Source organism: Rutidosis leptorrhynchoides, chromosome 1, assembly GCF_046630445.1.
Source record: "Rutidosis leptorrhynchoides isolate AG116_Rl617_1_P2 chromosome 1, CSIRO_AGI_Rlap_v1, whole genome shotgun sequence".
NCBI classification, from domain to species: Eukaryota; Viridiplantae; Streptophyta; class Magnoliopsida; order Asterales; family Asteraceae; genus Rutidosis; species Rutidosis leptorrhynchoides.
Genome location: NC_092333.1, coordinates 560,459,677 through 560,479,002, shown reverse-complemented (window position 1 = coordinate 560,479,002; position 19,326 = coordinate 560,459,677). Strand labels below are relative to the sequence as shown.

Here is a 19,326-nt window from a genome sequence, read left to right as displayed (position 1 = left end):
ATCATTGATTCCACAGTGAGGTTTTGACCTCTATATGATACGTTTTGATAAAATATTGCATTCATTAAAATAAGTGACTTTCTAAACATAGAAAGTTATAAACATGTGGGCAAGTGCTTAGGTATAAGCAAAACCCCGAAATACATAAGTCTTTAATTTACAGGTTGACATCACAGTCCAATTATTTATTACACAACGCAGTTTTATTTTGAATGCAATAAACTTTGTACAAAGCATGAGAGACTCCATGCAGGCAACAAGCACATCACAGCGGAAGCATTCTAAGGACCTGAGAATAAAACATGCTAAAAAGTCAACACGAATGTTGGTGAGTTATAGGTTTAATTGCTCGAGTCATAAACATGTATAAAGATAGACCACAAGATTTCATCAAAAGTTTATCATTAGATTCTACGTAACAGAGCACCCTGGTAACTAAACTTAACGCTATAGTGATAATTACCCCATTCGTTTTAATACACGCAAACCAACGTGTCTTAAACTCAAATAACATACGTCCGTTAAAAGGCTAGCGCTCTAGCTCGGACGGGGATGTCAAGCCCTATGGATCCATATACAATTATTCGCGCCCACCAGTCCATATCCTATGTACTGGCAGCTACTATTTACCAAAGCTAAGGGATTTCCGGTTTAACTCAGTGTAGAATTTAGTATGTACTTGTGTCTTATCGCGTTTAAAATAAATTGCATGTATTCTCAGCCCAAAAATATTTAAAGTATTTAAAAAGGGATCTATAACTCACAGTTCAATATTGAGACTCAATATTGTTGGCAAATTGCGTAGACGTAATGATGGTAGACGACTGTATGGTTGGCCTTGGATTCAAGAACAATACCCCGAACAATACCCAATATTTCCTTAGCTTAAAGCGGTTTGAAACCCGAATTAAAACACCCTCGAATATACTTTATTATTATTAAACTTAAATTATAATTATAATTATAAATTAAAAATTAAGTTACAGATATATTTATGAAAAATATCGTCGAGCAAAACTGACCTTTTATAGTACTTTTCGATTTACTGTAGCTCATGCGATCGCATGAGTTTTCAGTGTTTTTGCCATGCGATCGCATGGCCGCCTTTTCTGTTTTTGTTTGCTAGTTCGTCGACATCAAATAGTGTTTACTGTAGCAAATAGTGTTACTGTAGCAAATAGTGTTTTATTGTAGCAAATAGTGTTTACTGTAGCAAATAGTGTTTCACTGTAGCAAATCACTGTAGCAAACTCGTTTTCACTGTAGCACTGTAGCAAAATACGGTTTCACTGTAGCAAATAGTATTTTACTGTAGCAAATTGTGTTTTACTGTAGCAAAGTAATTTTTACTGTAGCAAATAGGGTTTTACTGTAGGAAAGTCGTTTTTACTTGTACATATATATATACATACATATAATTGTTCATGAATTATCGAGAGTAATCAAAGGTAATTGTATATATGAAACAGTTCTAAAATTTTGAGACTCAATCTAACAGACTTTGTTTAGCGTGTTAAAATAATAAATCGTATAGAGAATTGGTTTAAATAAGTCAAAAAATTTCGGGTCATCACATAAAGATATTACTTGGAGTCATTCATGGCATTTTTCAAAAGACGTTGCATTCAAGTCGTTGAGTTCAATAGAGATTATTATTAAGTAAATGACAGATTAGGTCATTTATAGGTTGAATATTATGAAATGGTATGCATGCCTGTCAACTTTTGATGTAATGAAAGGTTGTCTTTTAAAAACAAATGCAACGTTTGTAAAATGTATCATATAGAGGTCAAATACCTCGCGATGTAATCATATGTTATTGTATTCATCCTTATGGATTAGGACGGGTCATCTCATAAAGAACTTAAAGACTATTGTGCGGAACATGGTATTCATATGTTGAAAACAGTTTCAGAAACACGACACCACAATGGGATTGCCGAACGCATGAACCGGACGCTCAATGAGCGGGCTAGGAGTATGCGGTTACATGCGGGTCTACCAAGGATGTTTTGGGCATATGCTGTAAACACAACAGCTTATTTGATTAACAGGGGACCCTCAACACCGTTAGAGTTTCGAATTCCTGAGGAAGAGTGGACCAGTAAAAAGGTGAGTTTGGCTCACTTAAGGGTTTTCGATTGTAATGTGTATGTGAAAAACAAAGACATTGACAAAGACAAGCTTGCAACTAAATCAAGAAAATGTACTTTTATCGGGTATGGGCTGGATGACATGGGTTATAGGTGTTGGGACAATGACGCGAGAAAGGTGATTCGTAGTAGAGATGTTACTTTTGATGAAAGCTCGTTGTATGACACCAAGGTAACGGTTAATTCTAATCATAGTCCGGTTGTGCATGATAAGTTTGTTGATGTGAATACAGGTTCTAGTGGGAGTTCGGGAATTATTGAATTGCCAATTGACGGTGAGGATCAAAGTGATGGAGATGATTCGAAGAGTGGTGCTAGCTCCGAAAATGATGAGAGTTCTATGGTGGGGATGATGGTGACTTAACTCGATCACCACCACCCGTTACTCCACCATTGAGACACTCTAGTAGAACGCCCAAACCTACTGTTAGGTTTTCTCCATCAGCAAACTATTTGATCTATACCGAGAATGGTGAACCCGAGAGTTATTTTGAAGCAAGACAATCTAAAGAATCTGTAACATCCCAGCTTAACATGACCACAATATTGTCCGCTTTGCCCGCAGGCGCACGGCTTTTTTTTGGCGACCACACACGAGAAGCACTTTCCCAGGAGGTCACCCATCCTGGTAGTGCTCTAGCCCGAGCATGCTTAACCACAACATACTCACACTTCTACTCAGCCTGTGGTCCCAAAACGCGTTGTGTCATTTAAGCGTGAGTATTACCTTATAATCCCATGATCACTCATGTCTGTGGGTGATGTGGGATTTGCCTAAGGTTTTACATTCACCCCCCCTCAGGGACTCATCGTCCTCGATGAGGTTTGCCCCACCACCCCCAACGGCACATGAGTGGATCTGATACCATTCTTGTAACAGCCCGAGTACAACCCGTAGTGGATATTGTCTGCTTTGCCCCAACGCACGGGGGCTCACGGTTATGCTTCTCGGGACTCACCCTTAAAACGCGTCCACTAGAGAAGGTATCCACACCCTTATAAGGGGTGTTTCATTCACCTCCCTCACCGATGTGGGATGAGTTCTCACAGAATCCATACAGTGGGAACTTGCTATGAAAGAAGAGATGGGGTCACTTATCAAGAATAAGACATGGTCTTTAGTGAAATTACTTCCAATGAAAAAGGCGTTGCACAGTAAATGGGTCTTTCGGGTCAAGGATGAGTTGAACGGGAAAAAGCAGTACAAAGCTCGGTTGGTAGTTAAGGGGTTTCAACAAAGGAAAGGAGTTGATTATAATGAGATCTTTTCGCCAGTTTTGAAGATGACTACTATTCGATTGGTTTTGAGTATTGTTGCTGCTGATGACTTACATCTAGAACAATTGGATGTAAAGACCACATTTTTACATGGAGATCTTAAAGAGGAGATTTATATGGTGCAACCAAAGGGCTTCGAGGTAGTTAGTAAAGAGAGATGGGTTTGCAAATTGAAGAAAAGTCTGTATAGGTTAAAACAAGCACCACGGCAACGGTACTTGAAGTTTGATGAATTTATGATAAGGAGTGGCTTTACAAGAAGCGAGTCGGATCATTGTTGTTACTTGAAGAAATTCAAGTCCTCATATGTTATATTGTTACTTTATGTTGTTGACATGTTGATTGCAGGTTCGGATATGTTAGAGATCAACAGGTTGAAGAGAAAGTTGTCTCACGCGTTCGAGATGAAAGACTTAGAGGCTACTAAACAGATACTAGGAATTAGTTGTAGGTACTTTAACTTTGTCTCAAACCAAGTATATTGAGAAAGTGTTAGAGCGGTTCAACATGGGTGATTCAAAGGCAAGATCCGTGCCTTTAGGCGGTACCTTAAAGTTAACGAAAAGTCAAGCACCTACAACGGAAGTAGAAAAAGAGGAGATGGCTCAAATTCCGTATGCGTCGACAGTGGGTAGTATTATGTACGCAATGATTTGTTCAAGACCCGACATAGCTTATGCAGTGGGAGTTGTGAGTCGGTTTATGTCGAATCTGGGTAAAGAGCATTGGGAAGGTATAAAGTGGCTTTTGCGCTACTTGAAAGGTACTTCTAAAATGGGGTTGCAATTCACTAAAGGTGATTCCATTTTGAGAGGGTACGTTGATGCTGATTTGGGTGGTTGTGACGATTCGGGTAGAAGCACTACGGGGTACGTTTTTACGGTTGGTAAGACGGCGGTCAGTTGTATGTCCAAACTTCAAAGTTGTGTTGCGCTGTCAACAATGGAGGCTGAATATATGGCATCAGCAGAAGCATGCAAAGAACTTGTATGGCTGAAGAATTTTATGATTGAGTTGGGACGAGTTCAACAAGATTATGTCTTGTACTGTGATAATCAAAGTGCTATTCATTTGGTGAAGAACCTGGTGTTTCATAGTCGTACGAAACACATAAAGCTAAGGTATCATAAAATTCGCGAACTTATTGAAGATGGTACTTTAGTTGTTAAGAAAATTCCTGGTACGGAGAATCATGCTGATATGTGTACTAAGGTGGTTACGATCGGAAAGTTGAAGCTTTGCATAGTTTCAACTGGTCTTCTTGTTACTTGATGAAAGAAGACGTCAACTAGAGAGTTCTAAGGGTTATTGGTATTGATTTCGACAAGTAGTGTTGAAGACCTTGTATCAGAGTCTGCTCTTCCAGCGATGTTGAGTTTGCGTGTTCCATGTTTGATTGGCGGTATGAGAGGTGGTTCGACGTTCTTGGTTGAAATGGTTAGTTTTGGGGTTGACGAGATTTCTGGGTTTTGCTCTCCTTTGAGTGGGAGATTGTTGGATAGTTGCAAAGAAGATCAAAACAAGAAATTGTCGAGTTCTGGTATTGGGTTTGAGTGATGTTTGTCGCAAAACGCGACACAACTAGAAAGTGATAAAGTGCACTGAAACGAGACAAATATGGCAGAAGTGGGTGTCAGAAGCTGTCACGTTCTGAACCACTTTGTCACGTTTTGATGCAGTTTGTCGCGGAACGCGACAGAGTGTCGCGAAACACGACAGTGTGCATAGCCAGCAAGTTATTCGATCTGTTTCCTAATTTTGATTAGCACTATAAATATACCTATTGTAATCTGTAACCCTAAGCACGAAAAATCAATAAAAAAGCTCTCTAGTTGGCCGCGGACTAAAGCAATCACACCGATTGCATATAACCACGTAATATCTTGTGTCGTTTACTTTTCTTGCATTTATTCTGTCCGTTTGTCGTTTGTGGGATCACAATCTATCGATTGGTGGTCGTTGTTGGGTCCATAAATTCCTAACAATGTTGACTATTAGGTTATTAAGAATAAATTTTTCTTTTTCAAAGTATTCAAGAACATTTTATGAAAAATTGAAGAGTATTGACTATAATATAATAAAATGTTGACTATTAGGTTACACTAAGAATAATTTTTTCTTTTTCAAAGTATTTATGAACATTTTATGAAAATTTAAAGAATGTTGACTATAATGAGTTGATTAACTAGTTTGCTTAAAAAACATTTAGAAAACAAGTTTTATTTAATAACAAATTTTAATATAAAAGCATGTCAACAATTTGAGAATAACCAATATACTATGGTTGTTTATAATTTTTTTTCTTAGAATAGTTAGTATTATTGCATTTTTATATATATACACAACAACAGCAAAACTAAATCTCACAGAAGTGGGGTATGAGGAGGTAAGATGTAGACAATCCTTCCCCTATCCTAGATTAAAAAGAAGTCGTTTATTCACCTAGAGTGAAACACCCTAAAAGGAGAGAAAATCCTCCCTCTAAATGGTCTATGGATCAAGAGATTGCTTCCGAATGGACCTCCGATCAATAAGTATGTTAAAAAAATTAAAAAATAAAAAAAAGTGTAAGACATCATGAAAATGGTAGAATCAAATTTTCATGGGTTTTAAACTTGTCCGAAGATCAATTTAGGCTCTAAGCGTCAATCAAGTCGCCAATAAATTGACGCTTGCTGATGATGACTCCAGAAAACCTCCGAAGCAAATGGTCATTCTAGAAATAGTCGGTTTGAATAAAGCATCGTATACCCTTGTAAGCCTAAAAATTAATTAACGTTTATGAGAGTCATTTTTAATGCCTCGCACGGGCTCTCAAAATTAACGAGACAGACCGTAGTTATTAGACCATTTATAACCGGGCGTTTCTTTGCAAGGTCAGTCCTATGTGGCAATATCTGACGAAATCTGACGGTTTATAACCAGGCGTCAGTTAGTTCATCAAAAATCGTTAGTCATGGGGCTGACGAGGTTCGAACCTTCCGTCAGTTAGTTTCTCACCCAATCACAAATTATTTAATTTTAAATAATATATTTATTATTATTAATTTATTTTTTCCACCTCATTTCCAAATAGATTTTACCACATCACCATACTCAATATTTGACAAAAAAAAAAAAAAAACTGACACACCGGTTAAAAAAGGTTGGTGCCTAATCACTGTCAGTTTGCACTTTTTTTGCACTTTTTGACCGTGATATCACCGATAGAGTTAGAAATGGTCTTATAGTCATGATATTCTAAAAAGAAATCTCATGTTTAACCTTGATTAGAAACATATCTTGATTGACCAGGAAAGTGTCGAAAACAATAATGTGAATGTTTAACATACACCTAAATAAATTACAAAAATATTCTTCTCTCCGAATAGCACGGACATCGAACACCTTATTTGTTTTTTAGTGTTTTTTTTCTTCTTCTGGAATTAAACAAGTTGCAGCTAATAACCAAAAGCCAACGTTAGTGTCACAGTCTCACAAAAGTTGCCTTTGTGTGAAATATGAGAACGTAATAATTTTGTAAATAAATAGAACAATTAAATCGAAAACATAAAGATTTATTAATCATCATTTATCTAATCAAAATTCAAGAGGAAGAATAGCACTTCGAGATCCTCGTGTATGTCCAAACGAGAAAAAAGGTTGTTTCGTCCTAATAGCTTCTTCATGGTTTCTTATAATATCTTGAATTGATAAGTAAACATCACAATCAACTGCAGAATCCATCGAAAAAGATCTTCGTAACGGTTGAATCGTTAGCTGCTCATCTTTAGTGACACTTATCCTTTCGTCCCTAGTTATCGAATCAATACGACATTTTCTAGACTCATGATTTCCCTCCTCACACAATTCAATTGTAACAAAATCTTGGTTGCTACTTGTTGGGCTGTTATGGGCCAACGATGGCGGGTCTTGGGGCGAAGAAGTTGGTACAATAGTGTCGGTTGGATAACGGGCTGCCCCAGAGATGTTCAATCGACAAATCGGGCAGTTTGAGTTGTTTCGAAGCCAAACATCAATGCAATGCAAATGGAACCCATGATCACAATTAGGAAGAACTCTTAATGTGTCCAAATCTTGAAACTCATTCAAGCAAACAACACATTTGTGTAGCTTTTTGTTGGCGTTGTCCCTTTTGTTGTACCGACAAATTGGTATTTGTTGGATTAGTGATTCTTCGAGTCCAGTGATTTGCCACGCTGGAGTCGAGTACACTGATAGTGGCTCTTCTAGGGTCACGGGCCGGGCTACTAAGAACCGACTTAACGGGTAGCAACACTTTGTGATTAAAAAATATGTAATGATTAAAAATGTGATCCCCGTGATACAAGCTATTGCGATGGCTAAAAGTGGGAATCCGGTCGTGGTGGTTGCAGGAAACGCTGATGGTTGGGTGGTCGAGTTTTGGTGGTTCGTGATCGAACGGTGGTTGGAGTTGTAGACTTGTTTGTGCATAGAACTAAAATCCATTTGGTTTGATGTTTGAGAGTATGGTTTACATGTAAGAGTTTGAAATGTAGTTGAGATTTGGTTATGTGTTTGTTTAGTAAGTGTGTTCTTTGAAAGAACACATTGTTGTCTGGATACCAATTCATGATATTGATGTTTTTATGTTGTAGGTTGATTTGAAGCTTGGGTTATTTTTAATGAAAAAAATAGGGGTATTTAGCTAAAGAAAATAGCATAATAATTGATTAATGGTTTGATTGCTCCTAGAATGGGGAACTCATATGATTACTAGCGTGGCTATCCTTTGAGAGCCACTTTTCGTTACTTTTTACAATTAACAAAATGAGTGTAAAATGGTAAATTTTAAATTTGTTATAGTATAAACAATTAAAATAGATATGTATTGCACATCTATTCATTGATCTAAAGAAAATATGAGAAGATTATTTACTTGTGGTCGTTAAAGTCATCTAGATATCGGGTAAACTGTTGGGTGTTTTTAGAGCTTTCATGTAGGTAAATAATCGATAGTCGGATAAATTACTGAATCGCGGTATCACTTTCCGAAAGTAATTATTCGATCATAATTGTTTAGGTTACACGAATATCACTCAGGATAAGGAAGAAATTTCGCTCTTGTTTTTGGCAGAAAACAAGAACCCGTCTGCAAAAGAGAGTATTTAGGTTTCGTATCGTGTGTATGTCTCGTGAATAATCGTCTATGTATTTATAGGCACCCGTAATTATGAAAGATGATATACTCGAATCAATTAGCCGATTGACTATCCATAAATATCTCGCATAATATTTAAGTTGGTTAAGATAATCAGGGCCGGATATTGAGGCGTGCAACCCGTGCAGTCGCACAGGGCCCAATATCTATAGGGGCCCAAAAAATATATTCTAATATTGCATACATAGGTCCATTATCAATACATGAGTTCATTTGATAATTAATAATTTAAAAAACTAAAAAAGAAAATACACAATGCTATATTTTCTATTAGATTTGAGACATCGTTTTCTACGTCTATTATTTTGATTGATCATAATAATTATTACTCTATTAGTATTATTAAACTTTATTATTATATAATTAAAAATTTTGTGTATATAAGGGCCCAATTTTATTTATCGCACAGGGCCCGTAACTTTGATAGGACGGCCCTGAAGATAATAATCTTTTCAATAAACAAGAATTATCATGTTCATAATTATAGCAAAGTGGTAGACCATTTGTAATGGGGAGGGCGCGTGGATTGTTGGTTTGAGTTTTTTTTTTTCTTGCACTTTTTCGCTGACTTGGCGATGTGGTTTTTTTTTTTTTTTTTTTTTTTTTTTTTTTTTGAGTAATAGTGGTGTGAGTTTTTTGGTGTGGGTGATAGGTATTGTGATGATGTGTAAAAATCTAATTGGTAAAGTACTAAAAAGGGATAAAAATATTTTTTTTCAAAATAATATTAAATTAAATAAAATTGAACTAAACGGGCTTCCTCCCACACCTTGCACTCACGCACCATTACCCCATCAGGGGCGTGGCTTGTGCCACATAGGGAAAAAAAAACTCTGTGGCCATGTAGCGATACAAATGGTCTTTACACGAATTATTTTTTCGTATATCACCAAGAGTCGGATAACACGCTAAATCTTAAAATTCGTGTCACATGTTTTGCTTGCTGCATCTAAGAGGGAGCAAGAAATCCTTGCTGCCTCTTATGCTCCCTCTTTAGAGGTATCACCAAACAGTAAAACACTTAGTGAATTTTAACAAGTTTTTTTCGTGCTGCCTTTTAAGGATTTTTCGTTCCTTCTTAAGTCTTTTTTGTGCTGCCTCTTGTGCTCCCTCTTCAGTGGTAGCACCAAAATTTGTGCTGCCTCTTAAAACGGAGCACCAAAACACCAAAACTTGTGGTTCCTTTTCAACATTTTTCTGTGCTGTCTCTTAAGAGGAAATAACAAACACTTAGTCAAATTTTAGCTGACCAAGTAGACATAGCGAAGAAAAAACACTTAGTCAAATTTCAGCGAAGACATAACACGAAAGCACTTAGTCAAATTTCGAGTAGACCAAGTCATGATGGTAAATAATGAAAAACCATTTTTGGGTCCGAGTAGTCTATCACTTAATAGATGTACATTCCGTATCTCCTAACACATTTACAAGTGTAGACTAAATCATTCGATTACACTATTTCCAACTTAAACTGACAACTCTTTGTAACTGTTCTTATACATAAAAAGCTAATTTAGCTTGCTAGTTAACGGAATTTAGCAAACGTGATTCGACAAAAGATAATTTTGTCAACGTTGATAGTTACGATGGTCGATGGCGATCAAACAGACGATGATAATTTTTTGATGGATTTTGAAGAAACGTGTGGAAGACCAAGAATCGTGATGTATTGAAATTGGGATGATTTTTAAAAAGTAATAAAGATTCTAACCACATCTCTAATGGTTATCGTTAAACATGTAAATCAAATAAACCAATGCATATTGACAACCATACTTGGTCAACAAGGGCGGATTTGAGGGCGTGCAACACGTGCGGTCGCACATGGCCCATAATCCAAAGGGGTCTATAATGCTAGTACTTAACCAAACTTTATAGTGTTTACTGAACTTATCCGTACATATATTTAAAACTTCTGTTTACAAAAAGACCTATCTTTTGTTAATTGAACAGGACCCACATAAAAAATTAGAATTAACGGGACGACCCTGTTGGTCAACAAATAAATGCATGCCATATTATGTTCCTTAGTTATATGTCTAGCTTTAGCTAATTGACAATAAACTTTTCATGAAATATAAGCTATACCAAAGTGCTTAAACTTTTTAATCGGCTATCGAGTGTTACAACTTAATGACATATAGCATATGCTTACTGAATTCAGTGACGGAGCTTGGATTTGTTTATTGAGCTGAGCGGCCAAAATCACTATATAATATAAGTAGAGGATTAGAGGTTAAACTTGTACACTGAGGGTACAAGATCGCTATAAAATCTAATTAAATTCTTACAAAAAGATATATGAAAAAAAAATTAAAAGGGTTTGTGAGTTACACATGTTTTGACATTTTAAATCAACTAAATCAGAGTCCATATTAAAAGGTTATGACCAAAATGGTGATATCTAGTTGAATTTGCGAGTTGTCATTATTTTCATCATATTTTCTCCATACGAACTCCGATTTAGTTGATTTAAAAGCCTTAACGCTAGTAACTCAAATGACTACAAATTTCATTTTTGTGTGAGGCCAAAACCCCTACATGCCTTCATTAAGCTTTGTCCTTGATTCCTTTGTAGAAATTTAATAGTTCTGTATTTTTATGGGTTGCCCTTAAGTAATCAAAAGTAGTCCACTTCTATAAATATTACGGCATAAATATATAAGAATAATAAACGAAATTTATATTCTTATTTTATGCATGTTAAATAAAAAAAATAAGTAAAAAGTAAGGAGTGAAACTGTAAAGTTTGAAAAAAAAATAAAATTACAATGTAATATAATATAATTACTTTTATTAAATTGTGTGTTTATATGTGGGACTATTAAATTTCAACAGGGAGTAGCATATATGATTATATGCTAATTAGGTCACTCTTAACCATGACGTAATGTCATGGTATCACAGACTGCCACATATGCGCCTTCTTCCTATCACTAACCAACCACTAACTGCTAACAACCATGACGTGCCCATCACACACTTCCTCACACCAACTAAATTAATTAATTAATTCAAGGTACAAGTGTAGTGACCCGAACTTTTCCATGTTTATATCTATTAAATGAAATTGATATTTACATGATTAAGTGTTTCGAACATGTTAAGCAATCAAACTTGTTAAGACTTGATTATTGAAATAGGTTTTATATAGACAATTGACCACCCAAGTTGAACGGTGATTCACGAACGATAAAACTTGTAAAAACTATATGATGACATATATATGGTTATATATATAGTTAACATGATATTATGATAAGTAAGTATCTCATTAGGCATTTTAACAATGAGTTATATACATAAAAATGAGACTATTGAATTAAGAAACTCGAAAATGATATATATAACGATTATCATTATAACAACGTCTTACTAAATACATATGAATCATATCAAGATATTGATACACTATGTTTAATCATGATAAATGATAAGTAAACATGTCATTAAGTGTATTAACAATGAACTACATATGTAAAAACAAGACTACTAACTTAATGATTTCGAAACGAGACATATATGTAACGATTATCGTTGTAACAATATTTAACTGTATTTATATCATACTAAGATATACTAATATATCATAATATCATGCTAATGTAATAATTTAACATCTCTTTAGTTATAATAAATAATGGGTTAACAACATCTAACAAGATCGTTAACCTAAAGGTTTCAAAACAACACTTACATGTAACGACTAACGATGACTTAACGACTCAGTTAAAATGTATATACATGTAGTGTTTTAATATGTATTCATACACTTTTGAAAGACTTCAAGACACTTATCAAAATACTTCTACTTAACAAAAATGCTTACAATTACAGCCTCATTCATTTTCATCAACAATTCTACTCGTATGCACTCGTATTTGTACTCGTACAATACACAGCTTCTAATTGTATTTACTATTGGTATATACACTCCAATGATCAGCTCTTAGCAGCCCATGTGAGTCACATAACCATGTGGGAACCATCATTTAACATCTAGCATGAAATGTCTCACAAAATAACAAACTAATGGAGCCTATATGGTGGATGAAAGTTCACGTGAATGGAGGAGTACACAAACACATTCATTTTCAATTTTTCTTGAATCAAATTACTCTTTCTCAAGTGTTCTTACTTTGTTCTAAGTGTTCTTCATCATCTTCAACAAAATGTAGCTCAATCTAGTTCATAAATCCATACATAAACCAAGTTATAAAATAACTACTCAAGAACACACCAATAACACTTCCAAGTTTGCTAACTTACTTCCAATCTTGCAAATCCACTTTGAGTGATCATCCAACCTCAAGAAATCTTTCTTATTTACAGTAAGATATTTTTCTAATACAAGGTAATACTCATGTTCAAACTTTGATTCAATTTCTATAACTATAACAATCTTATTTCGAGTGGAAATCTTACTTGAATTTGTTTTCGTGTCATGATTCTACTTCAAGAACTTTCAAGCAATCCAAGGATCCTTTGAAGCTAGATCTATTTTTCTCATTTCCAGTAGGTTTATCCACAAAACCTGAGGTTCGTGAATCGACCAGTGGCCAAGTCTTACTTCCCGACGAAGTAAAAATCTGTGAAAGTGAGTTATAGTCCCACTTTTAAAATATAATATTTTGGGATGAGAATACATGCAGTTTTATAAATGTTTTACGAAATAAACACAAGTAATTGAAACTACATTATATGGGTGAATGATCGAAGCCGAATATGCCCCTTTTGCTTGGTAACCTAAGAATTAGTAAACCGATCTACTAATTAACGCGAATCCTAAAGATAGATCTATTGGGCCTAACGAACCCCATCCAAAGTACCGGATGCTTTAGTACTTCGAATTCTTTTTTATCATGTCTGAAGGATTTCCCGGAATGATAGGGGATATTCTTATATGAATCTTGTAAATGTCGGTTACCAGGTGTTCACCATACGAATGATTTTTATCTCTATGTATGGGATGTATATTGAAATATGAAATCTTGTGGTCTATTATTACGATTTGATAAATATATAGGTTAAACCTATAACTCATCAACATTTTTGTTGACGTTTAAAGCATGTTTATTCTCAGGTGATTATTAAGAGCTTCCGCTGTTGCATGCTAAATTATGGACAAGATTTGGTGTCAGCATGCTTGTATTATATTGTTTAAAACTGCATTCGAGATTTACTTTGTTGTAACATATTGATATTGTAAACCGATATGTATTGGTAGTGTGTAAGTGTGATATTTTTAGATTATCATTTCTGGATAATCTAGGTGGTGACTTTTTAACCTTGTCGATAAAATAAAGGTTATGGTTTGTTTTAAAAACGAATGCAGTCTTTGAAAAACGTCTCATATAGAGGTCAAAACCTCGCAACGAAATCAATTAATATGGAACGTTTATAATCAATATGAACGGGACATTTCAGTTGGTATCAGAGCGTTGGTCTTAGAGAACCAGAATTTTTGCATTAGTGTGTCTTATCGAGTTTGTTAGGATGCATTAGTAAGTCTGGACTTCGACCGTGTTTTTCTTCAAAAACGATTGCTTAACATTTTCTGTTGGAAACTATATATTATTAACATGTAAATATTATGTGATATATTAATCTCTTAACGTGTTTGATATTGTGTGATAGATGTCTACCTCTAGTACAAATCCCATCGATTCACCTAATAATAATGAAGAGTCGAATATACTTTGGGAAGATTCACAAATTCCCGAAGAGGAACCGGAAGAGGAGGAACCGGAAGAGGAGGAACCAGAAGAGGAGGAACCGGAAGAAGAAGAGGTTCCGGAGGAAGAAATATTGATACCTACAGTAAATAGATTAAATAAAAGAAAATCCTCAACCAACGGACCAAAGTTAAAAATGGTCAATGGTGTTTCCGCCAAGGAAGCAAAATATTGGGAAGATTACCAATTTTTCGATGAATCGGATCCCGATGAGGATTCCAATGATGTTATAGAAATTACCTCGACCCAATTTAATAAAGCAAAAGATAATAATAAGGGAAAAGGTATAAAAAATAGCAAAACCAGATTCCAACCCCGGTGAACTTTATATGTATCGGCAACGTCCGTATTTCCTAAATTGTAACAATAACCTGGGAACCTCTAAACCACCAGGTTTTTCTAAACCATTGTGGAAAATGACGGCTCGTATTAAAGAAACACCATATATCCCTAGAAAATTAGGAAAACGAACCAAGTCCGAAGAAGAAGATACCAGTGATTCAGATTAGAGGGTTATAATCATGTTGTGTATTATATGTATTGTAGTGTACTTGTACTTTTATGTTCTATGTAAAAATTGCTTGTATTGTTTGTTAATTATCTTTTACGAATCTAATCCTTGTCTATTTTACAGTATAAAAACAAAATGGACATTAAGGGTAGACAACCGAATATTTTAGAAGACCTACCAGAGGATATGATTGAGGAAATCTTGTCTAGAGTCGGTCAGAATTCATCGGCACAATTAGTTATGGTGAAATTAACTTGTCAAACATTTGAAAGACTTTCCAGAAATGCCTTAGTTTATAAAAGGCTTTCCTTTGATAGGTGGGGTATATCACATTGGGGAGACCGTAAGTTACGCCGTGTTTTCTTTAAAGCGTTAAATGCGGGGAATTCAAATGCAATTTTACGCTATGGGTTAAGAACCTATTTTGACTCAACATATCCCAACATAGGATTTCTTGAGTTAGAAAGAGCTTCTAACATGCAACATAAAGAAGCATGTTATACTTACGAATTAGTGATGTTCGCTTCTTACCAAAGTGAGAAAAAGAACATGGGTTACAACTTTTAAATAAAACCTTCCCACAAGTGACGGATTCAGTAGTTGGGGTGAGAAACAAGGTTTTTAGATTATTACGGGGCTGTTGGACATTACGAAACCCTCGTCCTTTTGACAACATTACAACATGCTGCCTAGCCAATGGTCATAATGGTTACTTTCCACAAGACCAAGGATGGGAAGTCGTCTTAGTAAAATCAGATTGCATGACTTGTTTCTGAACTTATGAATTACGTGTCTTTATTTCTTTTGCTGAACAACTTGCGTATTAACTAGAATTGCCTTTATAGCTGTCGAGTAGCAAAGTTATTATGTGCTATATTTCATCCTATATGCATAATAGCGGTATTGTAAGTTTGTAAAATATTGTATATATTTGAACGCGAAATTTTGTTATAATCAGTTTTTTCATATAGAATTGTAGTAGTTGAATTGTATATTAGCTACTAAGTATGAACTTAACGGGTAGGCACTACCCGAATTAATACTATAAAATGCTAATATGAAGAAAAAGCTTTTATAAATGAGTTTATACTATGCAACGAAATACTATTGACTACTCTTAAAATTCTATATGATTAACTTAATTCTTTTGGGCTATTTTTGAAGGAAATGGCACTGACGACTTGTCAGAATTTGAACATGAGTGAGGAAGACTTCCGTGTTTTTCTTGCAACAAACATAGCCGTAGTACAGGATGCGATGCAAAATAACAATAACTCTGGATCTAGCAGTGGAACTAATTCCACAAGAAATCGTGTAGGATGCTCCTACAAAGAATTCACTGCCTGCAAACCTTTGGAATTTGATGGAACCGAAGGACCAATTGGATTGAAACGGTGGACCGAGAAAGTCGAATTGGTGTTTTCCATAAGTAAGTGTACTGAAGAGGACAAAGTTAAGTACGCTACGCATACCTTCACAGGTACTGCGTTAACGTGGTGGAACACCTATCTTGAACAGGTAGGACAAAATGCTGCTTACGCACTACCGTGGTCGGCATTCAAGCAATTGATGAACGAGCAGTACCGTCCTAGAAACGAAGTCAATAAGCTCAAGGCAGAACTTAGAGAGTTACGAACACAAGGGTTCGACATTACCACATATGAACGACGATTCACAGAGTTGTGCCTATTGTGTCCGGGAGAGTTCAAAGATGAAGAAGAGAAGATCGACGCATTTGTAAAAGGGTTACCAGTAAGGATTCAAGAAGATGTGAGTTCACACGAGCCCAAAAATATATATACTTTGAGTTGTGATCTAGCCTGAGACGTGTATACACTGGGTCGTGGATTGATTCAAGATAATATATATCGATTTATTTCTGTACATCTAATTATGGACAACTAGTTGTAGGTTACTAACGAGGATATCTGACTTAATAAACTTAAAACATTAAAACATATTAAAAATGTTTTAAATATATTTTGAACATACTTTGATATATATGTACATATTTGTTATAGGTTCGTGAATCGACCAGTGGCCAAGTCTTACTTTCCGACGAAGTAAAAATTTGTGAAAGTGAGTTATAGTCCCACTTTTAAAATCTAATATTTTGGGATGAGAATACGTGCAATTTTATAAATATTTTACAAAATAGACACAAGTAAATGAAACTACATTATACGGGTGAATGATCGAAGCCGAATATGCCCCTTTTTAGCTTGGTAGCCTAAGAATTTGGGAACAGACCCCCAAATTTACGCGAATCCTAAAGATAGATCTATCGGGCCCAACAAGCCCCATTCTGGAATTTGGAATGCTTTAGTACTTCGAAATTATCATGTCCGATAGGTGTCCCGGAATGATGGGGATATTCTATATGCATCTTGTTAATGTCGGTTACCAAGTGTTCACCATATGAATGAATTTTATCTCTATGTATGGGATGTATATTGAAATATGAAATCTTGTGGTCTATGATTATGATTTGATAATATATAGGTTAAACCTATAACTCACCAACATTTTTGTTGAAGTTTTAAGCATGTTTATTCTCAGGTGATTATTAAGAGCTTCCGCTATTGCATACTAAAATAAGGACAAGATTTGGAATCCATGTTTGTATGATATTATGTAAAAACTGCATTCAAGAAACTTATTTTTGATGTAATATATTTTTATTGTAAACCATTATGTAATGGTCGTGTGTAAACGGTATATTTTAGATTATCATTATTTGATAATCTACGTAATGCTTTTTAAACCTTTATCGATAAAATAAAGGTTATGGTTGTTTTAAAAATGAGTGCAGTCTTGGAAAAACGTCTCATATAGAGGTCAAAATCTTGCGACGAAATCAATTAATATGGAACGTTTATAATCAATATGAACGGGACATTTCAAAAGATGGTACATTCAGGTTGTGTATCGACTACCGAGAGTTGAACAAACTTACCATCAAGAACCGTTACCCATTACCGAGAATCGACGACTTATTTGATCAACTACAAGGCTCATCGGTTTATTCGAAGATCGATTTACGTTCTGGATATCATCAAATGCGGGTGAAAGAGGATGATATTCCAAAGACTACTTTTAGGACGCGTTACGGTCATTACAAGTGATAGTGCTCCAAATGAACATATATTTAGGCACAATATCCTTCCATTATGTAAAGCTTTTAGTTGCAATTGTTCTATTTTCAAGTAATATTCGTTTAAATAAATAAGTGCGAAGACGAAAGACAAAAACGAAGATTTGAAGACAAAAACGTCCAAAACGTTCAAAAGTACAAGTTACATTCCAAGTGATACTATTTATCGATGAATAACGTCTAAATTTGACAAGAGTACGAGCCGCGAAACGCAAAGTACAAGATATTAAATCATACGAAAAGACGTTCAAAAATCCAGAACCGAGGCATAAACCGAGTATCAACGTACGAGTCAACGGACCTAAAATTACAAGTCAACTATACACAAGAATATATATATATATATATATATATATATATATATATATATATATATATATATATATATATATATATATATATATATATTATGTCGACAAGAATTAAATAAAATATAATAATAAAAATAATAATATCAATTTTTTGGTGACAAAATAAAAACGTGCCAAATCACACTTTGAATGTATGTCGACATTATAAATTCGTTTCCCCTCAAAGATCAACAAGTGGATGTCAGTGTACAACAAATATTTTTCCCAACTTTCAAATGGACATCAACTTTTTGTAATTTAAGATTTTCACTTGGCTATAAATATACGGAGAGTCACACAATGTAATACTACTAGATATACTCCGTAGTAGTGTAGTAATTAGTAGTAGTAATAATATTTACTCCATAGTAAAAAGTGTGTTATTATTTGGTATTGTACGGTATTGTAATTGAAGATTTCTACCGCGTGAAGTTAATGAAAGTTATGAATTACTATGTAAGTTTTGTTACTTCTTTTACTATGTTTAGTAGTTAATTTGTTGTTATGCTTATTTAGCCCAAGTAATTATTATGTTTGACTAAAAATAGGAAATGGGTTAATATAAATTTGTACAACGGTTAATATTTAAATAAAGAACGACCTTAAGGGAAATTGGGATTTTGACTATTAATGGGTGTGGTAAATAATTAAGTGACAACTTGCTAAATTACCATTACTTATAACTTGCTATATATATAAATAATCACATGCGTTGACCGGACACGGAAGACGGATTATTTATATATAGAGAGAGTTATTCATTGAAACGGACACGTGAATGGATTAATAATTAAAAGGCTAGTTAAAATTAAGGTGGGTTATATTCAGTGACAACTGGTATAATTATTGACATACGTGACAATCGCGTCATACCATTTAAATATTAATTAGTTAGAATATTTAACTGTGGTTACAAGATAGAATGACGAGGACACTCGCATTTGATACTCGTAATTATAGGAC

General features: G+C 34.8%; 1 protein-coding gene across 1 annotated transcript; it reads right to left on the bottom strand.

Moving 5' to 3' along the window:
* Positions 1-7,010: 7,010 nt before the first annotated feature.
* Positions 7,011-7,901, bottom strand: LOC139886373 (RING-H2 finger protein ATL1-like). The gene has a single exon (XM_071870156.1). The coding sequence runs from the start codon at positions 7,899-7,901 to the stop codon at positions 7,011-7,013; it is 891 nt and encodes a 296-aa protein (XP_071726257.1).
* Between the last annotated feature and the right edge of the window lie 11,425 nt (positions 7,902-19,326).